This window comes from Pelodiscus sinensis, chromosome 6 (genome assembly GCF_049634645.1).
Source record: "Pelodiscus sinensis isolate JC-2024 chromosome 6, ASM4963464v1, whole genome shotgun sequence".
Taxonomy (NCBI): Eukaryota; Metazoa; Chordata; order Testudines; family Trionychidae; genus Pelodiscus; species Pelodiscus sinensis.
The window spans coordinates 94,767,668-94,792,231 of NC_134716.1; the positions used below are offsets into that span (position 1 = coordinate 94,767,668).

At 41.8% G+C, this 24,564-nt stretch overlaps 1 protein-coding gene across 2 annotated transcripts in view; it reads right to left on the reverse strand.

Annotated features, from left to right (window-relative positions):
• RAB3C (RAB3C, member RAS oncogene family) overlaps nt 1–24,564 on the reverse strand; it is a 217,433-nt gene that overhangs the window by 19,225 nt on the left and 173,644 nt on the right. For both annotated transcript variants that reach the window (XM_075932411.1, XM_006112663.4), the window contains exon 4: nt 6,257–6,381. In XM_075932411.1, coding sequence (XP_075788526.1) covers nt 6,257–6,381 — 125 coding nt within the window. The remainder of the gene's footprint in view (nt 1–6,256; nt 6,382–24,564) is intronic.

Consider the following 24,564-nt stretch of genomic DNA (forward strand, 5'->3'; position numbering starts at 1 on the left):
GGGCATTGTGTTGTGAAATATGAGCTGCTTAGTATTGAGGGAGCGCTGGCATGGTAATTACTAGAGGTGCTAGTAGGACTGGTCTCTCCTGCCCCTTTATTATATCCTGGGGCAAAAGGGCAATCTTCAGGGTCTCCCCTCTTCTTGTTTAAAAGGAAACCTTCATGAACAATTTGCATACTGTGTTCAACAAATGCATCAACCAGCTCTGCACACAACCCCCCTAGGATGAGGGTTGGAAAAGGAAATAACTTCCCACCTCACAGCTGACATGACACAGCTCTTCTGGAGGGAGGTGGTAGTGGTGAGAAGGAAAAGCCACACACATCGGCCCATAGATCTTGCGGCATTGGGGACCCAAAGTCCAGTTGTACTGGTCCTTTTACCCTTTAGTTTCCCTGGAAATTTAATACAGTCAGGATCTTGTGACTCAATCTCTGCACTGATGGTTCCAATCAGCAACATGCTTATTTTTCATTATATTTAAAACTAGATATGATCAGCTGAATCCTCATAAAAAATATGGGACTCAGGAGCTGCGAGAACATTGTGTGATTATTGGCAAGCGTAGATTCACCACGATTATAAAGCCCTGCAAATGCCGCTCATGAGATTTATAAACAACCAACACTGCTGCCTTCTCTTCCTTATCCCCCTTATATCTTTATTGGTTTTGCCGAAACTCACGGGGACACTCATTAACTTGTTTACCTGTGCTTCCCAAAGAATAAAAAGGAGGGAGGAGGAAATGGAAAGTAAAGAATTTATAGATAGAGGCAGGACAATCTTCAGGGGTTTGTCTTTGTGAGAAAATAAATTCAGCCCTGTGTGGATACAAAATTTGTATCTGTTATGCACAAACATGATCCAAGGATAGAAAGCGAGTATCCGTAGATTTGCAGGGCTCTTAAAATAAGATTGTGTTAGAATATAAATAAGGTTGTGTTAGAATATGACCTAGGGAAGTCACATTGACTATTATAAGGTTGAAATCTGCAGTCACTGTAGACAGGAGCAAGTGGTGTTTAATAGGTCAGCTCATCATGGTTTCAGCAGTGTTTGCCTACAACAAGCTGACATGATGTTAAACACAGCTCAAACCCTGTCTACACTGGCTGCTTGCTGTGTTTTAGTTAAAATGATTACCCATGGTTGTGTTCTAGCTCAAGATAACTTGCTAGTGAAGACAAGGAGTAGCATGGGCTTGGAGAGGCAGGTCTGTGAGAGGCTTGCTTGCTCTCTTATGAAGCAGCGCATGAAAGACAAAGCTTTAGAGCCAGTGGGTCAAAATCATTTGAAAGTGGTGGAGTAATTATTATCACCCCTCACAGAGTCATCAACCCTGCAACTGGATCTGGGAAGCAGATTACAATGGGTTTCTGCTTTATAGTGTACATGGGGCCTACATTAGCTGAACCATGATAAAGCCTTACTCAGGTCCAAAGGTTTAGATAAATTTAGAGACAAAAGTTAAAATTCCATTAGGTCCCCTATGCATGTATATTTACACTGCACTGTTACTGAGTCACAGAACAGCTCTGCTATAAGCAGCACCCCTCACATGCTAATATACCAGCACACACACATTTGGGGTGCATTATCTGAAATAATCTTGTGAAGCTCTTCTTTTCTTCCCTCTCACCCCAGATGCTTTCTATAGATGTTCTGGTTGCCCTGATTTTGGTTGTGACTTTTGACTATATTTGGAAAGTTTAAATACATTAAGAGAGCACCTCAGTATTGTCCTCTGCTTATTAGAGACATGCAGCAAACAAAGCCCCAGGTTCTGCTCTTTATCAAATGGCTTCCATACAACACAGGCCTTGGAATCCCTAAAAGTAATCACAGTCTGGCAAGTCTCTGCCTCAGAAAAGTATCACGTGGACAGGCGCTTCAGAGTTTTTTAGTCATGCTGTCCCGTATGTGTTGTAACTAAATGGTGTGACTAAAGAGGACTTTAGCATGCTCCAGAGCTAGCAATCTGGCTCATTTCACACACATAATATTAACATTTAAAAATCACTAACAGAAGCATGTATGGATATATCTACACAGTAGTATTATTCAGAATAACAGATGTTATTCCAAAATAACACAGTCCACATCTACACTATAAGCAGTTATTTCGACATAATGTCGAAATAATGTCGAGCCAAAGGACTTCTTACTCCAACTCCAGTAACCCTCATTTTATAAGCAGTAAGAAGGAAAAGTGCTTATAAAAAGAGGGTTACTGATATTCCATATACAATAGAGAAAAGAGCAGTTAAACATCATGTAATATGTTTTTGTTGAAAAAGCAGACAATAAATTGATGTTTATTATTTTTCTTGTACTCAAAGTTTTATATTAACTAACTTTTTTGGATTAAATAGCTATTTTTATCACATCAATATTATCACGATATAAATTGGCTCCCTCTACTGGCCAATTTGCCACATTTCTACATATATATATAGTTTCTTCCAAAGGGGGGAAGTATTTGTTGCATACCCAGTTTCTGTTCATTTCAGCATGCTAAAAAAATTTCAATTTCTATTTTGAAATAGCTTATTTTGAAATTTGGTGTGTCTACACTGCACCAAATTTCAAAATGATACACTATTTCGAGACATCCCTTAACTCTCATGGAACAAGGGTTACAGGGATGCCGAAATAGCATGCCCATTATTTCGAAAAATATTTCAAAATAATGGTCGGCTTGTTAAGATGCAGGGTAGTTATTTCGGGATACTGGAGGTATCCCAAAATGGCCACACAGTATAGACCAGTGGTCCCCAACCTTTTCAGGTTGTCGGGCGCCAAGGGGCGTGGCCGTTCGCCCGCCGGGCGCCAGGGGGCGGGGAAACTTGCACGCCCGAGGGCGGCCCCCCCCATGCGCCGCGCGCCCGGGGGCGGCACTCCCTCCCCCCCGCAAGCGCCGCGCGCCATGTGCCCGGGGCCAGGCCAGCCCCGAGCACCTGGCGGGCACATGAAAATGCCCCCGCGGGCACCGTGTTGGGGACCACGGGTATAGACATACATAGAGGAGAAAAAAGTGGTGTTTGGATGGGGAGCATAGTTCCAACAATGTCAAAAACTCCCTTTCTGTATTTTTGTAACAGATTGTTTTGACTTTTCCCTTCAAAACACTGTTTTTCATTTTGAATTTAAAAAAATATAAATTAAAAAAATACAATTAAAATGTCAAAATAGAAATAGAAAGTTAATGTTGTTGAAAAAATGTTTGGGGTAGAGTGAATCTATTTTTTTCGTGGAATTTTCCTTTGTGGTAATTTTGAGGTTTGACATCTTCCACGAAGTGGAACTTTCATTTCCACATAGCTGTACTTCAGATACATGCAGGAGCAGGACTGGCCTCATATAAGCAGTGGGCAAGTTACAAATCTATTAAGTTTTTTTAAAACCAGATATAAAGCTCTGAGTAGAACAGAGGGCACATCTATACTGCAGCTGACAGATGCAATTCCCAGCTTGGAGAGATATACACATGCTAGCACCTAAAAAAAATCAGCGTGATTATCGTGTATATAGATTATAAAGTATAATCCTTAGCAACCCGCTGAATATGTACTTGGGCTCTTAGCCTGAGCCACTACAGGCTCGCTGCTGTTTTTAAGCACCAGCTTGAACAGAGCTATCACATGTACATTTATCCTGGATAGGAACTACCCTCCCAGCTATTGTGGAGACATACCCTTGGCAAGGGAAGTGACTGTGGTCAGCGAGGATGTGGACTGAATCATATAGAAATTGTATTGGATTAAACCCAAGGTCCATCTACTAGTGTAAGTGGTGCGGATGAGATGCTTTCGTGAAAGATGCATATAATCCCTTAGCAGGCAAATATGGGATAATCATGTCAATCCTGTCAACCCTTAGACTTAAAAAAAAATAAACTAGAACATACATTGCATCTTTTTAACACTGTTCATTCATCTTTAAGATTTAGGAAAAATACATGTTCGTTAAATACATCAGTCTTGGGTCTCCTGCTCCCTTCAATACACTTTCATTCATAGGGATGGGGATTATGAGCATGCACAGAGGAAATAATAAAGTCATGCTGATGAGGGTGTGTTTCTATAAGGAAAAATAGCATGCCAAAGTAGGTGCTATGGAAACAGTGTTTATAGAAAATAGAGGCATTAAAAATCAGTTCTAAGCAGTTGGGGGCAATTGCTGGGGCATATATTGTTCTGCCAGATGGCGACACACTTGGATGAACACTCCTTTCTGCCAGCTTTTAAGGCTGGTTTATGATTCTTGCTTTCTTGGCTATTTTGTAGAGGTGTCTTTTGAGTGGCTTGTGGTCCACAGAAGGTGGGTGTGATTGGACGGAATGTCTCAGCAGACAAAGAGTTTGCAGCCAACAGGGTGCTCTCCAAAAGGGAGAGAGGCTATGACAAATATTTAAAGTAAGGTAACATATGCAGAAAAGTGAACAGATTCCCTAGCTTGGAGAATGGCCCAGGCCTATGACCAAAGATATGAAAGACTCTCTCCTCCATCTGTTTCCTACGTAGCTGTTCTTATGATAGCATTTCTCCTGTGCATGGAAAGGATGAAGATGAACCAAAGTTTATCACTTGCTCACCAGGAATCAAAAAGTGCTCTGCCACAGTGAGTTTTAATGAATGGGAAAATATATATCTCTTTGTAGAAGTGACTAGTGAACTCCAAAGGGGCACAGGTTGGGTTTTGGTAGCCCCTTGAACATCTGGATGCTTATCCAAAATGCTGGGATCTGTAGAGTCTGTTAAATTGGATAGGATATCTTAAGAATATCAAGTTCCTGTGAGATTCTGGCATTTCCTGATTCTAGTTGAATCAAAATATCAGAGCTAGCTTTTCTTGTGAAATGAAAGCACTCCCGCAATTTGGCAGAACAAAGAAGGAAAGAGGTGCTCAAAACTTCATAATAATTATCCCGGTGGTTAAGACTGTGCCACCTACAATCAGACTCAGGCTCACAGATCCTGCCTCATTTATACCAGTGTTAATGTAGGATAACATTATTGATTTCCATGGGAGTTGAATGTCTTTCTGGATGTGTGTCTCTACATTGTAAATAATAATCCAAGCTTTCTGAACTAGCAAAGTTTCAGTTCATATTTTAGCTAAAGGGTTGACTTGTTTTTAACTAGTTAAACTATTCTTTTTTGTACTCGTAAACAATGAGTTTTTCACTTTTACTAAACAATATAATGTTGGATTTTGGAAAGTGGGTCAGATGGCTGTATGAAACAAACAATATTAGCAGGGCTCCAATTGGAAGGACAAGGAAACTACCAACTTATACACCCTAAACCCAGACAAATTACTGGTTGCTGGCTTGCAAGTCCCTTATAGTGGTGTTTCGGGCAAGTATAATTAGGTGGTTGGTGGTAGCACATCAATTTCAAAGGAACATACATGTGGTTTCCAATTGCTATGCTGACAATTCAGCAAGGAAGTAAAAGGCAGATGACCTCTGTCCTTACCATAAGCCTGAGTGGGAGCTTTAGAAAATTAGAACACCTCATAGTTAGAGCCCTGCGTGCATTCAAAATTTGTATCTGCACCTATATCTACAAAAATGAGCTGCATATATCTGCATCCACATCCACAGATGTGGATACTCATAGATATAAAGCAGATATTCTCAAATTTGCAAGGTTCTAGGTTCAAAATTTGTATCCACATCCACATCTGTATTTGCAGATATAAAGCGAGTATCTGAGGATTTACATGTCTCTACTACATGTTAATTCAGGCTGGAGAAGCTAAATTTGCAGTGTTACTCTAACTCACTGACCATTTTCTCATAACTAATTCATGTTTCTTAGTTTGAGTTTGTTTGTGTGTGTATAATAAGCTGTTATAGTTTTCTGCATTTAGTAACTTTTACCATACTCTCAGTCTAAAGGATGGAAGAAAGAACTGGTTATGACACTATACCAAACAAGTCTTGAGTCTAAACCAACTTGGGGGCAACTTCAGGACACTGTATGGGTAGCAGTGTCATGTCACATCTCTGAATAAGCTCACCACCAGATGCAACATTAGTTATTCTAATGACATAACAGTTCTAATGATTCCAACACAAGTTGTTCACATTTCAGTCAACGAAAGCAGAAGGAAGATGCTGCATATAATTTGCTATTCATATATTTCTTGTGGATGAATTTTGTTAAAACTGTTGCCTGCATTAATGATAGTACTCAATACAATGTTAGAAGCAATCACAGAACTCTCTTATAATTTCTCTTCTTACCAAGTTGCTCTGCTAAATGTTTGCCTCTCTCAGTGGAGATTACACGCTCGTCCTCCATGTCACATTTATTCCCGACCAAAATAACCTGGGCATTATCCCACGAGTATGTTTTGATTTGAGTTGACCTTAAAGAGAGAGAGAGAGAGTCAAAACAAAGAAAACTGCTCCAAAAATCAAATTCACCAGAATCATAGTAAGATAAATGAAAACAAAACTGACATCTGTACTAAAATGATTCTTTGCTATTCTGTCCTTCAAATAAGCATAGGATTGCACAACGCAAAACATAAGAGCAATATTAGTATAGTCTACAGTCCCCCTGAGTCAGGGGACAGACTCCTTTTAGGATTTCTTCTGCCAGAAGCCTTTCTTCCTTTATTACTGAAAAGTAGCTGCTTGCAAGTCCCGTATAGTGGTGTTTTGGGAAAGTATAAATAGGTGGTTAGTAGTAGCATGTCAATTACAAATGGACACAGATGTCATTTTCTCCCTTCCTCCCAGAACAAAAGGGATGAATTTTCACATTTCAACAAAAGATCTTCTAGCGGAACCAGAGTGGTTTTTACAAAAGACTAAAAGTTTATTCATATCTTATCTTCCACCTTTCAAAATCAGGATCTAAGGATGCACCTACACAGCATCCTAAACTTGAAATAAGATACGCAATTTGCGATTCTATTTTAATTTTATTGCAAAATAGCTTATTTTGAAATTTGGCACATCTACACAGCTCCAAATATCAAAATAACACCCTATTTTGAGACATTCCTTAACCCTCGTGGAACAAGAGTTACAGGGATGCCGAAATAGCACACCCGTTACTTAGAAAAATATTTCAAAATAATGGGTGGCTTGTTAAGACATAAGGTAGCTATTATGGGATACCTCTAGTATCCTGAAATAGTCACGCATTATAGATGTACCCTAAATTTAACCACAAAACTTCAAAGGCATTCTGGCTCTCTCCTGGTATTCCTTTCCAGCATATTCTCTTGGGGTGTGTTTAGACTACAGGGTTTTGTTGACAAAAGTGGACTTTTGTCGACAAAACTATACCTGCGTCTACACTGCCACTGAGTTCTGTTGACATACCGTCGACAGAACTTGGAAGTTTTGTCAATGGCTGTAAACCTCATTCTACGAGGAATATCGCCTTTTGTCAACAGAGTTCTCTCAACAGAAGGCGTTATTGCATCTACACTGTCCTTTGCGTCCACACTGTCATGTTGACAAAGCGGATTGCTTTATCAACAGATCTGAATGTAGTCTAGACGCTCTTTGTCAATAGAAGCCTTGTCGACAGTATCTGTCGACAAAACTTCCGTTGACAAAAGCCTGCAGTCTAGACGTACCCTAGGAGTCTTTTGTTCTATCAGGGCTATGTTATCCCCAAAACCTTCCCTTTGCTTTTAAAATAATATGTGTCAGCACAATATTGTTTTAGATAATTTTGACACAGTATCACAGTCTTGTTCCTGACTTTAGGCAACATCAAGCCAGTCTTACCAGAGTTCTGTTTCTTTTTTTAAAACATTTTTTTCTTTATGATAAATCCACAGAATTAAGTAGCTGCTGCTGCAGAATTTGGTTCCATTATACAGAGGGCATAAGAGAGGCTTAAATGGCAACATAATGCTGTTGCTCAGTTACTTTTGATACTAGCAAGTGAAAGTTGTACACCCAGTAGTGGCAATTTTCCATCACGTATCGCCATAAGTATACACTAACTTTATCCAGGTAGTATGGTAGAGAGACCATGTGGGAAATCCTCTACTCTGGTTGCACCCAGTGCAAGATCACAGAATGGACTTGTGCAAAAATGTCTGCAGGCCACCTTTGCAACCCTTATGGCCAATCTGCCTATGTCCATACACTGGGCACTAATTAGAGCAGCCTGTTGTAGCTTAAAATGCCAACCCCAAGACCTTAAATGTTCATTCCAGTAGCTGGATATGTCTGGACCATGAAGGGACTCTGCCACTCACTGGTCTCAGAATGACGTCACCTGCACTGAGGCCATAGGCTGAATGGTATAGAATTTTTTACTGCAACTCTGCATCACCAAAGGTTTCTCTACTGCGTAGAAATTAGCCAGAGGGCTATTTAGGCTGGCTCACGGTTACTTTGCTCTACCATTGTAAGCAAAAAGCAGATGAAATGGGACTGAAGGTCTAGACCTATATGTTCATCATTTACATAGTTAATGATGATATGTGATCTGAAGCATTTGTTTATACACTGTTCTTCTAGGCTTTTTCTTACATTAATATGTAGCATATCATAAGGTAACTCAATTAAAGCAGTCTACAGAGGTCAGAATTTTAATACTTTTAATACTATTTATTTTATATTATACTTAAAGATACTATGGCTTTGAAAATAGAATGCCATAAATTAATTGTGTAAAAATGTACTTTTGGAACCACACTGAGTTCTTATAGAATGTGTTGTTAATCAGAAGAGGATTAATAGTTGTCACCAGTCCTACACTGTCAAATCTATTACACAACTGAAAGGGGCTGGGCCTTGGGCAGAAGGGCCTCCTCATCACTGCCCCAAGTGTGCTATATGGGCTCCTGTGGCAATGTAAAGGGTCTGGGGCTCCAAGTGCCAGCGACCAGGAGCCTCCTGGCCCTTTTGAATTGCCAGGCCCCGAGACAGTTGCCCTATTTACACCCCCTGCCCCCATCATGAGGCCTGATTTCAGCTGCAAGTTAAGAGATATTGTCCTTGATAATTATCATGACAATACAGGGTCAGAGAAAGAAAATTTGACCTTAAGTTCTCATTAGTTCTACATGGTTTGCTTCTGTTCAGAGATGACTTTGCAGTGCAGAAATGCAAATGACATTCTGTGGTAGTATTCAGAGCAATTTCTTCCCTCACTCCTTTCCATTACACTGTCACATCAAAAGCAGAATGGATTCAAAAGTATTTAATAAGGTTGCCACCATTATGTTTTCCTCTGACATTTATTACAACTAATGGCTTCTATAGATTTTTTTCATCCACAAGTCACCACAAAAGCCAACACAAAGGTCTATTAAAACACATTTTTCCCCCTTAGCTGCATATATGACCTTTCAAATAGCAAAGCCTTTTGACAAACTCAAACTATGTAGTTTTGTCCTCGCAAAGAACTTTAGCCTCAGGAAAACACAAAAAGGCAAAGCTGTAATTTGCAGCAAGCTGAATGCAGCAATTATGGTTCAGTCTAACTGACGTACTGTACAGCAATAGTAAAATTTACCTTGCTTTCATACGCTAGTTGCATTGTAAGCATGCAATCTGAAACACCCTAGTTTCTAAAATATATGGGCACTATAGACACATGCTCATACAGCAGCTCAATGATCAATTCTTTTTCAGTGATCAGCTAAAGCCTTGTATTGCAATTCAGCTACATTGCTTATAGATCAAGAGGGTTGCTGCAATGCTGATTAAAGCAACACTGTTTCCCCTTCTAAGTATAATACAGTATTCTACAGTAATACTGTGATGGGGTGCAGTCAAAGAAGACCCCTTGGGGTGCTTCCCAGGGTGCTGACAAGGCCACTGCCACACACCTCCCTGCTCTCTGGGGCTTCTCACCGCTATGTCCTGCTGGGCCAGCTCCCTGGTCTCCCTTGGCCAAGGATCAGAGCTGAAATCACTCTCCCCTCTCCTCCTCCCCTCCCCGAGAAATGATACAGACACTGAAACTCTTCAGGTCCAAGGAAAATACAGTTTTGGGCCCAGTTTCCCAAGATACTCCTCAAATGGAATCAGAACCCCAAATAAATTATTTAGGTAAGCCCACTTTAAAAATGAAAGGGGGAATGTACACACTGGTTGCTCCCCCAGGTAACAATTATATATACTGGGCTTGATAGTAAGTAAAAGTGATTTTATTAAGTATGAGCAGTAGGGTTTAAGTGGCAATAAGTGAGAACAGGCAGAGCAAAGTAGATTATAAACTTAAAATAACAGAAAACGCTTAGCTAAGTCTAACACTGAAATCTCATTACAAACTCATTACAAACTCACCCTAAAACTTTTCATTTTCCAGCTAAGCTTTCAAAACCAGGGCAGCAGCTCCTCACCCTGGGGTCTTTGGTTCACTCTCTTGGGTGTGTTATACCAGCCAAAGACAAAGATCTGCTAGTCTCCTATTGTTTTTAAAGATTCCACTTTAGATTGGAATTCTGTTTCTACATTCTACCCTTCCACTGCTTGGTCAGCTTCCAGCTGTTGGGGTGGACATGTGACTTCCTCAGGCCAACCATTGCTAAGACTTAGAGGACAAAGGAGATTGTTTACAGTTGGTCATCTTCCAGAAACTGAGGGTTAACACCCTTGATGGCTTTCATTTGCACATTTAAAATCATAAACCATTCCCATACTCCATATACCTAACTTTATACACAAGAATGATACATACACCAAAGTAAGATACACAGACCCAGCAAATTAAGACATTACAATTGATAAGTTACATGAAGCAACTTGTCCAAAGCATCTTTAAGTTATACATATTTGTGTTCATAAGTCCATTTCATAAAGCATGGGGAGGGAGTCCGTCACAAATGCCTCAAAGCACTACAATTCACACAAATGTTACTGTCGTGTTTTGGACTGTTACGTTAGAATACTGTCAAGATTACTGTCTTTTTTTCATTAGCTTTGGTGGTGTCAATCATTTATGTGGAAGCTACTAAAACAGCCTTTAAATTCTCCTTTGTGTACAATAAACTATAAACAATTAGGTAAAGAAATAGGCCAGAAAGGCTCCATGTGCATGTGCATGCACATGCTAATTTTGCTCACAGGCGCAAATCCTTTTAATTCTTATTACCTATCAAAATATGCTTCTGAAAACAAGCAAGCTCTTTAGATTAATGGGTGTGGCATGTTTTTATATATTTCCTTCAAGAATCACTTACAGAACCAGAGAGTAATATCACAATATCGTTGAGATAGCCATATGGATTAGGACCCCAAAGTGCATCACAACCATATTTTAATGGGCTCACCAGGGCTGGTTTAGAGTTGTTGGGCCCAAGGCCAGAGCCGAAGCCTGAGACCCACTGCCCAGGGCTGAAGCCAAAACCCAAAACTTACTGCCTGAGAGCAAAGCCTGAGGACTTCAGCCCTGTGTGGCAGGAATCAGGTTATAGGTTTCCTATAGGGGCTGAATCCCTTTGGCTTGGGCTTCGACCTCTAGGCCCAGGGCAGTAAGGCTTAGGCTTTGTCATTGGCCCCCATACTCAGGGCAGTGGGGCTCGGGCTTTGTCCCTCCCCCGTCCTCCCCCTTGTACCCCCAGAGTGAGAAGCAGATCATGGTGCAATGAAGTTTGAGAATCTCTGACCTAGATAGAGTCATTTTCCTTCACCTCATCTCTTACAAACGTGCAGCTTTCAAAGGGGGAATTAGCATGTTGTTTATGAACATACCATTTCAGAGCTCGAATCAGAACACTATGGGACACTGGCACCCGGCATTCTGAACAAAAACATGGAACAAACAAAATGTACAAAACAAAGTATCTGCCAACAATGACAAACTCCTTCTATAGACAAGTATAATCCATGCCCTGTTTTATGACTCCAAAGTCCCCCAATATCTGGTAGATAATATGCACTGTCAGCAATCAGTCCTACTGACTATGCTCCAGAGAGGGTCATGCACATAGCTTTGTTTTAGCAAGTTCAGGGAAATCGTAATGGGGTCCTGATGAGCTAGTTTTAGATAGACACCTGTAATTAACTTAAAGAAACAGTTAGGGCTGAGGTTGTGTTGACTTGCTAACAAAGCTTTTCCTTGCCCCAGGAATAGTTCTTCAAAAAGCCAGTAGTTTGGCTGTACTGCCAGTGGCTGCAAAGTTAATATATGAATTAAAATGGATTCCCAGCTGCCTTTACTATAACCCTACCAATTATTGAAATCTTGGCATTCTGCATCTGCAAGTTTGGATGTTTATCTGAACCTGTGGAGGCCCTGCTCAACTTCTGTGTCCCCAGATAAACTCCCTCCACTTATTTGCAATAACATTGTCGGGGGGAGAAGGCTAAGTAGGCTCATAACCCCATGTCTTCAAGGAAGGACAGAAGGTCTGGTCCTCTTGCAACATGTTCAGAAGCTATCACTCTCCATTAGAGACTGGGCAGACATGGGGTGCCTCCCCTACTTTCTCTTCAGTGAGAAATGTTTCCTACTCTCTTTTCCTTACAGGGTGGGTCCTAGCATTCTTCTCAGTTCACTCAGTTGGACATGGGGTAGCTTTGGGATTTTTGCCACTTCACTCCATTCTCTAGTGAGTACTCCCAGGTACCCTGACTCCCCCTATGTGTCCTCCTTTCAGACCTTTGCGATTCCCCACATCCTTCTGGGTTTTTCCACATCTCTCTTTGATCCCATGCATCCACCAGGCCTTTATGTCTACCTTTCGGTTTCATCTCTCCCACTCAGCCCCTGGAACGGGATAGAGATGGGGACAGTACAGAAATATTCCAGTCCCATCACTTCAGTGCTCAGGTTAAGTGGTCATTTGGATGCTGCCCAATCTCTGGCTACTCTATGTTTAGCTGGCAGACCATGTAGAAAGCAGAGCAGCTGAGTAAAGAGACAGAAAGCTGAGTAGCTTCAAGCCTTCCACCTGTTTTCCATGGCAACCCATTCTGGCAGGAGGCTATCCATTTAAAATAAATCAGTTAGATGAGCTGCTTGGGACTACAAAAACCTAGGATGAAGGTTAAAAACTTGTCCAGTCTGGTCCAAAATGGCTTTGTTGGCAAGCTCAATCATCATTTGCAGACTCAGACAAACACCCAACATTTGTGGCAATATCAGAGGGGTAGCCGCATTAGTCTGTATCTTCAAAAACAAGGAGTCCTGTGATACCTTAAAGACTGACAACTTTATTTGGGCATAAGTTTTCACAGGCAAAGACTCACTTTGAAATCTGACAGAGCGGATCTTTGTCCACAAAAGCTTAGGCCCAAATAAAGCTGTTAGTCTTTAAGGTGCCACAGGACTCCTTAGTGTTTATTCAACATTTGGATGCTTATGTGAACCCCAAATGTCTGATCTGATCATCAGCATATTCTTATTTAAAATATCAATTCACCAGAATGTACCCAACCCTATGGCTGCTGGGGACTGTAACATAGCTCCAAGAAACACAATTAGTGTGGAGCATTATCCTTGGAAAAATATTTCCAACTACTGACCAACATAGAAAACCTTAGAAGTTTTGAACCACTGAAACCAGTCAGTATGCCTACACCCAAACATTCTATTTCTCCTGCCCTGGGCTGAGCTAATAAAAACCCATGTATCTCTGAAAATAAAGGCTCGTACAAATGCTCCATGGTTTTAATAGTCATCACTACGGGCACATCTACACAACAGGGCTAAAACCGAATTAAGCTATGCAACTTCAGTTATGTCAATTGCGTAGATTAAGTTGAAATAGCTTATTTTGGCTTTTGGCGCTGTCTTCACAGCAGGAAGTCTGAGTTAGAGCACTCTTCCTCCGACTTCTCTTGCTCCTCATAAAATGAGGATTACAGGAGTGAAAGTAAGAAGTCCTCCAGCTCGACGTTATTTTGACATTATGTCGAAATAACTGCTTGTAATGTAGACGTTATTCTATGTTATTTCAGAATAATGACAGTTATTCCAAAATAACACTGCTATGTAGATGCACCCAAAGAGAAAATTAAATGACTTTGAGCATGCCCTGTTCATAAAAAATTCAAAAGGCAGAGAGCATATTAGTATCTCTTAACATATTCTCTACAGGTCTCTTCATTGTTAGCTGCATGGTCACTTCATTGGCTGCTGTATGTAGTGCTGAGATATCCATCTGTTTATAGACAGCAACTGAAGGCCCCCTCAGTGGGACAATGAACCAGCATGGACAGGAGTAGGGGGGTCTGAGGAGTAGCAAGAACCAAAACCATTAAAAAAAAAACCTTTTTCTTCACTATCACCCAGTGAGAGGAAATGGGAGCCAACTGAGAAGTGAAGGCAGTAATGGATATGGGATATACTTAACTTTCTGTTGTTGGTAAACTGATTTTGACCGCAACAGGCCTTGGTTAATAAATATTGACCAGGCTGGTCAAACAGCATCCCACAAACTCAATTGTGTCTGAATTAAAGGACAAATGTAGTTTAAAATGCGCTCTAGTTGTGAAATAAACCTACACTGAAGGAAGCTGAAGAATATCAATGACTCAATACCTCCTACTTACAGACTTTATCTTCCTTGTGCAAGGCCCTGCTGTGTGAATCTCCCAACTACAGGCTACATTTTTAACCTTCCCTGGGAGGAAGATAAATTGAAAATGCAGAAGCTGTGTGACAGGTGTGACACTGACAAAGTTCTGGTTCATTTACTGCCAGCAGGCTAGTTAAAAGAATATGAATATTACACAGAACACCACAGCTTTTCCTTACTGCAGTAGAAAGTGGATACACTGCAAATCAAATTCCTTTATTTTTACCAGTGAATAAGAACATTTATCAGTAAAATCTTTCATATGTCTCTACAGCAGCAGCTTCATTCATAAACACTACGAGCCACATTTCAGTCCTGAGATAACAAGAATAAAAAGGTATGTATAAGCCTCTCAGCTGGTAGCAGTAAGCCAACTTCTCCTGCCCCCTCCCGCCAATCTTAAGCATTTATTTTGTTTTGGTAATAACATGCTCAGAAATGTGACCCTTGCTTCTACCCCCTCAATTCACAGAGTTTAGTTCCTTCAGAAAAAATAAAGTGCTAAACATTAAAGTAAAAAGCTTACACCCTACATGACCTCTCTTTTCACACAAGTTTTAACAGCTCTCTATTAACACAATATGGGAGGTGTACATGCTAGCCCAGTAATGTCAGCTATTGCAAATAATCAGGGTGTGCAATTAACATCCCACACAAGAACAGACATTTCAGTGGTTTGGATATAGAATATAGTTCTGTATAGCACCCAGGGGCGGCCCGTGAGCCTAGACAAGTTAGGCAGCTGCCTAGAGCTCCATTGGCCTGGGTGCCCTATGATGATGTCATGGGGCACCGGGGCTCCCCGTGATGACATCACGGTCATTGATGGCCATTCAGGCAGGGGCAGTGATTGTGCCACCCCGCCTAGGGCACCAGCTGCTGCAGCCGGCCTCGGGCCACTCCTGATGATACCTTGGATCTTGGGGATAGGATCTGCAGGTCTCCACACAGTGTTCCCTATAAGCTGTGCACTTGTGCAGCGGCTCAGGAGAGAGTCAAATATTGTCTAGCTGATTAGCAGAGTGCCCACAGCTAGGTTTTGTTTCTGCTAGTGGTGCACATTCACACATGCCTCGGTGCACATAAAAATATTCCACACATATACAGAAAAAATCCACACATGGATGGAAAAGATTAGAGGGGACATTTGTTCAGTGAGTCCTAAGCACAGAGCTACTTCTTGTGTTTCAGCCTCCTCTTCAATATGACCTTTTCTATTGTTCTTCCCCTTTTCTCTGGCCTCCATATTTCCCTTTCCTGGGCTTCTTTCTTCCCCATCACCTGCTTTCTGGTTTCTCTTTTGATTCTTTGTGTTCTTTTTTAATACATTTTCTCCTCCACCTCTGGCCCTACCCTATGCGTCTTCAAACCCCCTTCTCTCTTCCTCTCAGCTTCCCTTTCCCTTCTTTCATTGCATTATTTTCATGTGCCCAACTTTTGTCTGAAGCAAAAGAAGCAGGACCTCTGTGCCCCACACCTGGACCTAAGGGTTCTGCAGTCTGGGCTTTTTTCTCTCAAACGTCACAAAAACTAAACCTATCTGTGTGAAATCTTCATAGATAGGATCTTATGAATCTACAGGCAGTCCCCGAGTTACGCGGATCCGACTTATGTCGGATCCGCAGTTACGAACGGGGCACTTCCTCTCCCTGGTCTGCTCGAGACCAGGGAGAGGAAGCAAAGCGGCGGCGGACCGCATCTGGGCTGTCAGCTGGCTGCGTGCTCCGCTCTGCTCCCCCCCCCCTGCAGATCAGGGGGAGGGGGAGCAGAGCGGAGCACAGCAGAGCGGCGGAACGCGCGGCCAGCTGACAGCCCAGACGCGTCTGGGCTGTCAGCTGGCCGCGCGTTCTGCCGCTCTGCTCTGCTCTGCTCTGCTCTGCTCCGCTCCGCTCTGCTCTGCTCCCCCTCCCCCTGGTCTGCAGACCAGGGGGAGGGGGAGCAGAGCGGAGCACGCGGCCAGCTGACAGCCCAGACGCTTCTGGGCTGTCAGCTGGCCGCGCGTTCCGCCGCTCTGCTGTGCTCCGCTCTGCTCCCCCTCCCCCTGATCTGCAGGGGGGGGGGGAGCAGAGCGGAGCACGCGGCCAGCTGACAGCCCAGATGCGTCTGGGCTGTCAGCTGGCCGCGGGTTCTGCCGCTCTGCTCTGCTCCGCTCTGCTCCCCCTCCCCCTGGTCTGCAAACCATGGGGGGGGGAGGGAAGCAGAGCGGAGCACGCGGCCAGCTGACAGCCCAGACGCGTCTGGGCTGTCAGCTGGCCGCGCGTTCCGCCGCTCTGCTCTACTCTGCTCCCCCTCCCCCTGGTCTGCAGACCTGGGGGACGGGGAGCAGAGCAGAGCAAAGCCCCGGAGCCTGAGGGCAGCAGGATAGCCACGGCGCGTCTGGGCTGTCCCGCTGCCCGCGTGTTCCGCCACTTTGCTCCCCGTCCCCCTGGTCTGCAGACCTGGGGGACGGGGAGCAGAGCAGAGCAAAGCCGCGGAGCCTGAGGGCAGCAGGATAGCCACGGCGCGTCTGGGCTGTCCCACTGCCCGCGTGTTCCGCCACTTTGCTCCCCGTCCCCCTGGTCTGCAGACCAGGGGGACGGGGAGCAAAGCAGAGCAAAGCCACGGAGCCCGAGGGCAGCAGGATAGCCACGGCGCGTCTGGGCTGTCCCGCTGCCCCCGTGCTCCGCGGCTTTGCTCCGGACGCCTGTGGTACAGCAGCTGGGGCGCTGCCGGTTGGTCCCGTAGCGCCGCTCTGGGTGCCACTGGACCAACCCAGCAGCACCCCAGCTGCTCTGCCCCAGGTGTCCCCTAGTCAGCAGCTGCTGAAAATGACCAGTGGCTGACTACAGGAAGCCCCTGCCCCGAGCTTTCTGGAATCAGCCGCTGATCAGTTTCAGCAGCAGCTGACTTGGGGATGCCTGGGGTTCTTAAGTTGAATCTGTATGTAAGTCAGAACTGGCGTCCAGATTCAGCCACTGTTGAAACTGATCAGTTTCAGCAGCGGCTGAATCTTGACGCCAGTTCCGACTTACATACAGATTCAACTTAAGAACAAACCTACAGTCCCTATCTTGTACGTAACCCGGGGACTGCCTGTAACTAGAAAACTATTTTAACTAATAGGCACATTGATGCATCGTTTTCAATGAGGTTAAACTCAGCCCTTAACAAGCCTTTAACCCATCTCCTAACAATACAGTTTCATAGAATAATAGGACTGGAAGGGACCTCAAGAGGTCATCGAGTCCAGATCTCTCAACTATTTTAACTAATAGGCACATTGATGCATCGTTTTCAATGAGGTTAAACTCAGCCCTTAACAAGCCTTTAACCCATCTCCTAACAATACAGTTTCATAGAATAATAGGACTGCAAGGGACCTCAAGAGGTCATTGAGTCCAGCAAGTCTAGCAAGAGCCACATTTCTTTAAGCAAAGAGCCACGGGTTGGCTACTCCTGCTCTATCCTCTACTTCTGGCTGGGACCCTACTCACAAGAGATTGTTCAAACAAGAAATGGTCTTCCTCCTACACTGGACTCGATGACCTCTTGAGGTCCCTTCCAGTCCTATTATTCTATGAAACTGTATTGTTAGGAGATGGGTTAAAGGCTTGTTAAGGGCTGAGTTTAACCTCATTGAAAACGATGCATCAATGTGCCTATTAGTTAAAATAGTTGACAGATCAGTAAAAGGCCATATCTAAAACAAGGACTTATAGAGCCTAGTGAAGAAGTTTGGATTATGTAGACGGGACATGTTTTTTCTGTTTGTTTTGGGATTTTTGCTGAATAATGTTGTGTGTGAATAGGGGCTGTAGAACTCACAGAAACTGAGAACAGAAAGATAGGTACATGCAAAAAAGCCAAGCAGTAGAATGGTAAGCATAACATGCCCTGGAAAAAGTAAGAAAGTGAGCTTTGACGAAAGAGGCATGGAGCTTTTAGTTAAGAAATGTCTCATTTTGTCCTTGATTCCTGCTGCATACAGAGAAGCAGGACTTTATACATTCCTTGTCAATAAAGAAAATTGCATCAAAAGAAAATACCAGACTCCATCAATTTCTAGTCAGCAGATCTGCAGGTCCTGGAACTTTAACTAGCTGTCTGGGTCAAAAAAGCAGCAAGAGTGTATATATTTCACCATAGCTGTGCAGGACTGAAAAAGGAATGGAAGTGTAACCTCTAAATGTTTGGGTAACATTAACAGGGATTTTCCTTGTGATCAAATGTTTTTAAGCACAATCTTTCCTAGGAATGTCAAGTCCTTAAATTTTAAAAACAACTACACTATGTTAAGACAGTTCCCTCCCAAGTAGCATGTGCAATACGGGTAAAAGTCCACTATGCTGAAAAACGTAATAAATATGTATGTCTTATAGTTGGAATTAGGACTAACTATTCAGCAGCCTGCAGGCATACCTAATTTGCATAAAATAGATCATGCTGCAGGTGCTCTCATCTTCTGTATACTTTGAACACACTTGTGCTTCCTGTCTTCTTCCCTGCTTTCACTTACATGAAAAACCCTTTCCCTTTTCAAGTATAGCACTAACAAGATCCCTGTTGTGCACCACCAATACTAAACTTCCACTCAAAATGCTGTCACCATGCCTTACATTAGAATAGTGCCTATGCTCTGTGATAGGCCTATACTCTGTTCTCTGTGTCCCACTGTGCATTCTGTGTCTGATTTGTGGTATCCATTTGTTTAGACTGGAAGACCAACAAGACAGGGACAGGACTGTGTTCTTCATCTTGCACTGTCAGCACTCTACAGTTGACACTTAAATAAGACTAATACAGAGGCATGTAACTACAGGTCACAGCATACAGCACATCTGTGTGCTCTGAGCTTTCTGTTTGTGGACTCTATAAGTTGCTTCTCTATAACACAAAGGAGGTGCCTATGAACTGTAGAACTCTGTGGTCCCCTCCTGGTTATGTGAGCCTTGAATTCAGATGATAATATAATTCATAATAGTAAATTTTCTGCCAAAATCAACAGCATTTCTTTCCTTTTCTATTTTGTATTATTGTCATCTTTTTTTGTCTTTTAATCTCATTGGTTGGTGGACTTCCACTATTTACATAGGCATTTTTGGGAAAACAGAGTATTTTGTTCAATATCAATGAGTAGGTGACAGATGTCAAATATAGTTCACAGATTCATTTTATATGTGATTAAAATGTATCAATTACAGTTATAAATAGAAACACAAAGCAGAAAGACAAAATTCTGACTTGGAGCAAGGTAATGCAGTGATCAAAGCAGGATTACTTTTGTATAGTCCAACTAATTTAACACATTTTTCACAGTGGGGAATAGTAACAATACATATTAATGGAGTTTTTATGTCAAGCACAAGGCTGTGAACTGCATCGTACTGTGCACAGTGATTTAGAAACTCACTATACAGCCAAAAGACTGTACATTTTAATCTTCACCCAACTGAGAAACTTGCTATTAAATTATGATCCTTCCAAGCTATTACTGTACATGCAGAGCATGCACAATCATCAAAGATTAGGGTTTGGAAGGAGAGGGACAAGAAGGCTATGTCTACAGTGTTATTTTGGAATAACTCACCTTATTCCAAAATAACATAATCCATGTCTACACAGCAAGCAGTTATTTTGACATAACTAAATAATGTCAAGCTGGAAGACTTCTTACTCCAACTCTTGTAACCCTCATTTTATAAGGAGTAAGGAGAAAGAGTGCTTTTACTCAGACTTCCTGCTGTGTAGACATTGCCAATAGCTGAAATAAGCTATTTCGATTTAAGCTATGCAATTTATGTAGCTCAAGTTGCGTAGCTTATTTCGGCTTTAGTCCTGCTGTGTAGACATGCCCAAAGTGGTTATGATTAAAATAATATTTATAAGAAACATTGAGGACTAAAGTACAGTTTATTCTTTCATATCTTTTGAATATTCATGTTGTTTAATTCTCCAGATGCCCCAACATAAAAGAACATGTTAGTAATCAATTTACATTAATTGCAGAAACTGTCTGTGGAAGTCTGAACAAGACAACTGGGGAAAAAAAAGTAGTAAGTAATGTGAGAAGGAGCCCTCATTGTATTTACCTAAACAGATGTATCTGTTTTCAATATTCAACTTTAAATATGAAGTATATACTATGTTCTATAGCAGATAACAAAAATACAAACACATATACTCATTTTGTGCACTCTTGTGAAGACCTTACTTTTGTTCTTTCATGATGTGTTATTCTCTCGACATATATGAAAATAAAACAAAGGTAATTCTGCCTGAAAGTATATGGTACCTCTCTCTATAAGGAAAACATATACTAGAATCAAAGGGTACATCTAAACTGCATGGCTATTTTGGAATACTGGAGGTATCCCGAAATAGCTACCCCGCATCTACACAAGCCGCCCGTTATTTCAAAATATTTTTTGAAATAACGGGTGTGCTATTTTGCCATCTCTGTAAACCTTGTTGCACAGGGGTTAAGGAATGGCCCAAAATAGCGCGTTATTTGAAAATTTGGCACTGTGTAGACATGCCAAATTTCAAAATAAGTTATTTCAAAATAGAATCAAAATAGGACACGCAATTTGTGTAGCATAAATTGTGTATCTTATTTTGAGTTTAGGGTGCTGTGTAGACGCACCCAAAGAGTTTTGAGCATGAAGAGGTTGACTATCACACAGATCTGAGATTCAAGACTGGTTCACAATAGTTAATTATATAAAAGCCATGATTTGGTTATTTAAAGCATATAAGTGTTTTGCATGTATAGTTTAAAAATGGTCAAATCACAGGATGCATTCTTGCAATCAAACTGTCCTTTATTTTGAAATAAAACCTGTTTAAAACCACTGAATGTCTGTACACTACAGACATGTCTACATTAGGAAAATATTTTGAAATAACTAAATTCGAAACAATAACTCCCAAAATAACAAAATTGAAATAGCGTGTCCCCACAACGGGGAAGTTCTGAAATTAGTCCGAGGCAGACTCTGTTATTGTGGATGTGCTACCTCAACTTAGAGTCCCAGGAAGCACTGGATAGTAATTACTTCGAATTATTCTGAGGAGTAGTTATTTCAAAATAGCAGCAGCGGAGTGTCCACACTAATGCTATTGAAAAATAATTATTTTGAAATAAGCGTTATTCCCCAAGGAAAGCAGGAGTACAGATTTCGAAATAACCAGGCCCTTATTTCAAAATAATGGGCTCGGTAGTGTGGAAGCTCCACATTATTTCAAAATAAGGGGGGTTATTTCGAAATAACTCCCTAGTGTAGACCAGGGCTAATTGTTTAAAGACACTGTTCCAGTGTTACTAGATGATCTCTGCATCCCAGGAACACAGGAATTGTCATAGCAGACGTGACCAGTTGTCCATCAAGTCCAAAATCCTGTGTGACCATGGCCTGTTCCAGACACTTCAGAAGAAGGTGCAAGAAACCCCAGAACAGAGAAATATGGGGCAATTTGCCATTATGGGAAATTTCTCACTAACATATTAGTCAGTATTATCACCTGATGCATGAAGGTTTATATAATTTAACATACATTTTATTTAATCCAGTGTTCACATTGTCCATAGTAGATGAAAATTTTCTAACTTGGATGCCTACCATAAAACATCTAAATATGCAGTCTGATTCTGAGTTGCTAAATGCACTGGGATGGGGGTCCATTTTTGTGGTTCTGGTTCAACCGTGGCCGAGATCACATGAAAACAGCTGACCTTGTGAGATGTTTGCCATTTGAGACTGAAATCTCATAAGAATAACATTTACCTTTTGGTGCCATAAAACTGGAACCTTAGCATTAATTTCTAATCTAAATCTGAACAGTGTCACTTTGTCTCTTCTCTGCTTCAAACATGTTTCCAGAGTAAAATTCACTCTGCCCTTCACAAAGCCCAAAGACGTAGGATTTCTGCAGAGAGTTAAGAAGGGGAGCAGAAATCCAGCTATATATGTGTCCCTGGTCATACAAAATTAGATTCAGCAATTTCCTCTCTTTGCCCACTACCAATGGCCCCCACTTCCTTAGTTTTGGCCTATTTTTCCCTAATGAACAGCCCCTCCACTATGTGCAGTGAGCGGTACACAGAGGCTCTACTTCTAGCCCCCGCACAGACATGCAACACTGATTTAAGGGCTTGAAGTGGCTTTAATAGGTCCCTTACAATGAACTTATTTTCACCTATAACAGCCCCCACTCTGTAACTGTGATTTAACCAAGTAATACAGAATTAGTGTATAGTCTTTTTAAATAAAGTCAGTTTGTCCAAATATTTAATTGTTATTTGCTGATCAGCTCTATGTACTTTCTCCTTTGCCAATAATTGTCTGGCAATGGGGTTTTCAAAATGGAATGCAATATTCTAGGAAGCACCTAATCAAAGGACTGCAGATTCTCTAGGATTTATGCTTTTTACTGCCATTTCTCATTACAAAATTCATCTCAAATTTGCCACCTCATTATTCTCATTAGGCCTGTTTTGCCAGGAATGCTTTCCCAAACTCCCCAACTTCTAGTATATCTGTGTTTTGGATTATATTTCCCCACATGTTTTAGCTTTCTTTTTTTCAGGTTTAACCTAATATTGCTATCTTCTTTGCTCTTTCTGATCTTACCAGTTCCTTCTGTATGATTTCCCTATCACTTCTCTTCATCACCCCTCCCAATTTAGGTTCATCTGCAAATTTAACACATTCTCTAACTCCTTTTCCAGTTCATTAACAAAGATGTTATCAAATTATATCTAAGTCAATCTCTGCAGAAGCCTACTAGTACAACTGTTTTAGAGTACAATTTCCCCATCTGGCTGTGCACTTTTTGCTGGAACAAACGAAGGGCCTAAAATTTGAAATTTTGAGCCTAGATGTTTATGGATATTTCTTCTCTGCACAGTCATGCCATTGCTTTGAGAGATCTGTAATTAGATTTGCCAGATGGTGTTTGCCCTGATTGTACTGTTAACTGAAATAGGCAATGGTTGTATAAATTAGTATCAGCCAGCAAAATAAGAGTTCAGCAATAAACGGTAATGTATTTTGTTTGGGGTCTCTCCAGACAAACAGTAAGCTACTACTATAGCAATACTTTGCTGTGTGGGAAATGGTTGGAATTGGCTCCCTTTTGAACACTAGGTATCTGAAGCAGGAAAGAGGGGAGTCAGACCAGCTCTTTTACTGTCATCTTATTGCACGTCACAGGGTGGCAGCATTGTCCTGTTACCTCAGACTGCAGGCAGAAGGTGAAATTCTGCAGGAAGTTGCAAGTTAATTTCTGCTGACGGACTGAGCCAGATGTTATTTATTAAACATCCTGAATATAAACAGTAATGTCAACTCTTGGATGCATTAAGATCTGGCCCTATGAACTTGTGCATGCCCAGCATTCCAAGTAATCCTTAATCTATTATTTCAGCACTGAGGTCTGCTCACCTCATCCCCATACTGTGCTGCTTAGTGCAGCAGTCTGGGAGCTGAACATGTCTGTGAAAACGGAGGAGCTTTTTACACATCATCTGTCACTAGAGTGCCTTCCCTATTCAGTAATGCTCCCACATGTTCTTTGACCTTCTTCATGTTGCTAATATACCTGTAAAAACCCTTCTTGTTATCCTTGCTCACTTCAATTCCAACTGCGCTTTGGCTTCCTGATCACACCCCTGCATGTTTAAGCTCACCAAGGATTTCTCTGTTGAGCAAAGCAGGTCGGCTGTCATATTTGCTATTCTTTCTGTACATTGGGATGGTTTGCTCCTGCGCCCTCAATAAGGCGTCTTTAAAATACAGCCAGTTCTCCTAGATGCCTTTCCCCCTCATATTAGCCTCCCAGTGGATCCTGCCTATTAGTACCCTGAGTCAAAGTTTGGTTTTCTGAAATCCACTGTTCATATTCTGCTGCCCTTCTTTCTTCCTTTTGTCAGAATCCTGAACTCGACCATCTCATGGTCACTGCTGCTCAGGTTGCCACCTACTTCTACTTCCCCTACCAATTCTTTCTCTGTTTGTGAGAAGGAGCATGCCCATCACTGGTTTATTCCCCTCCATGTGAGTTGCC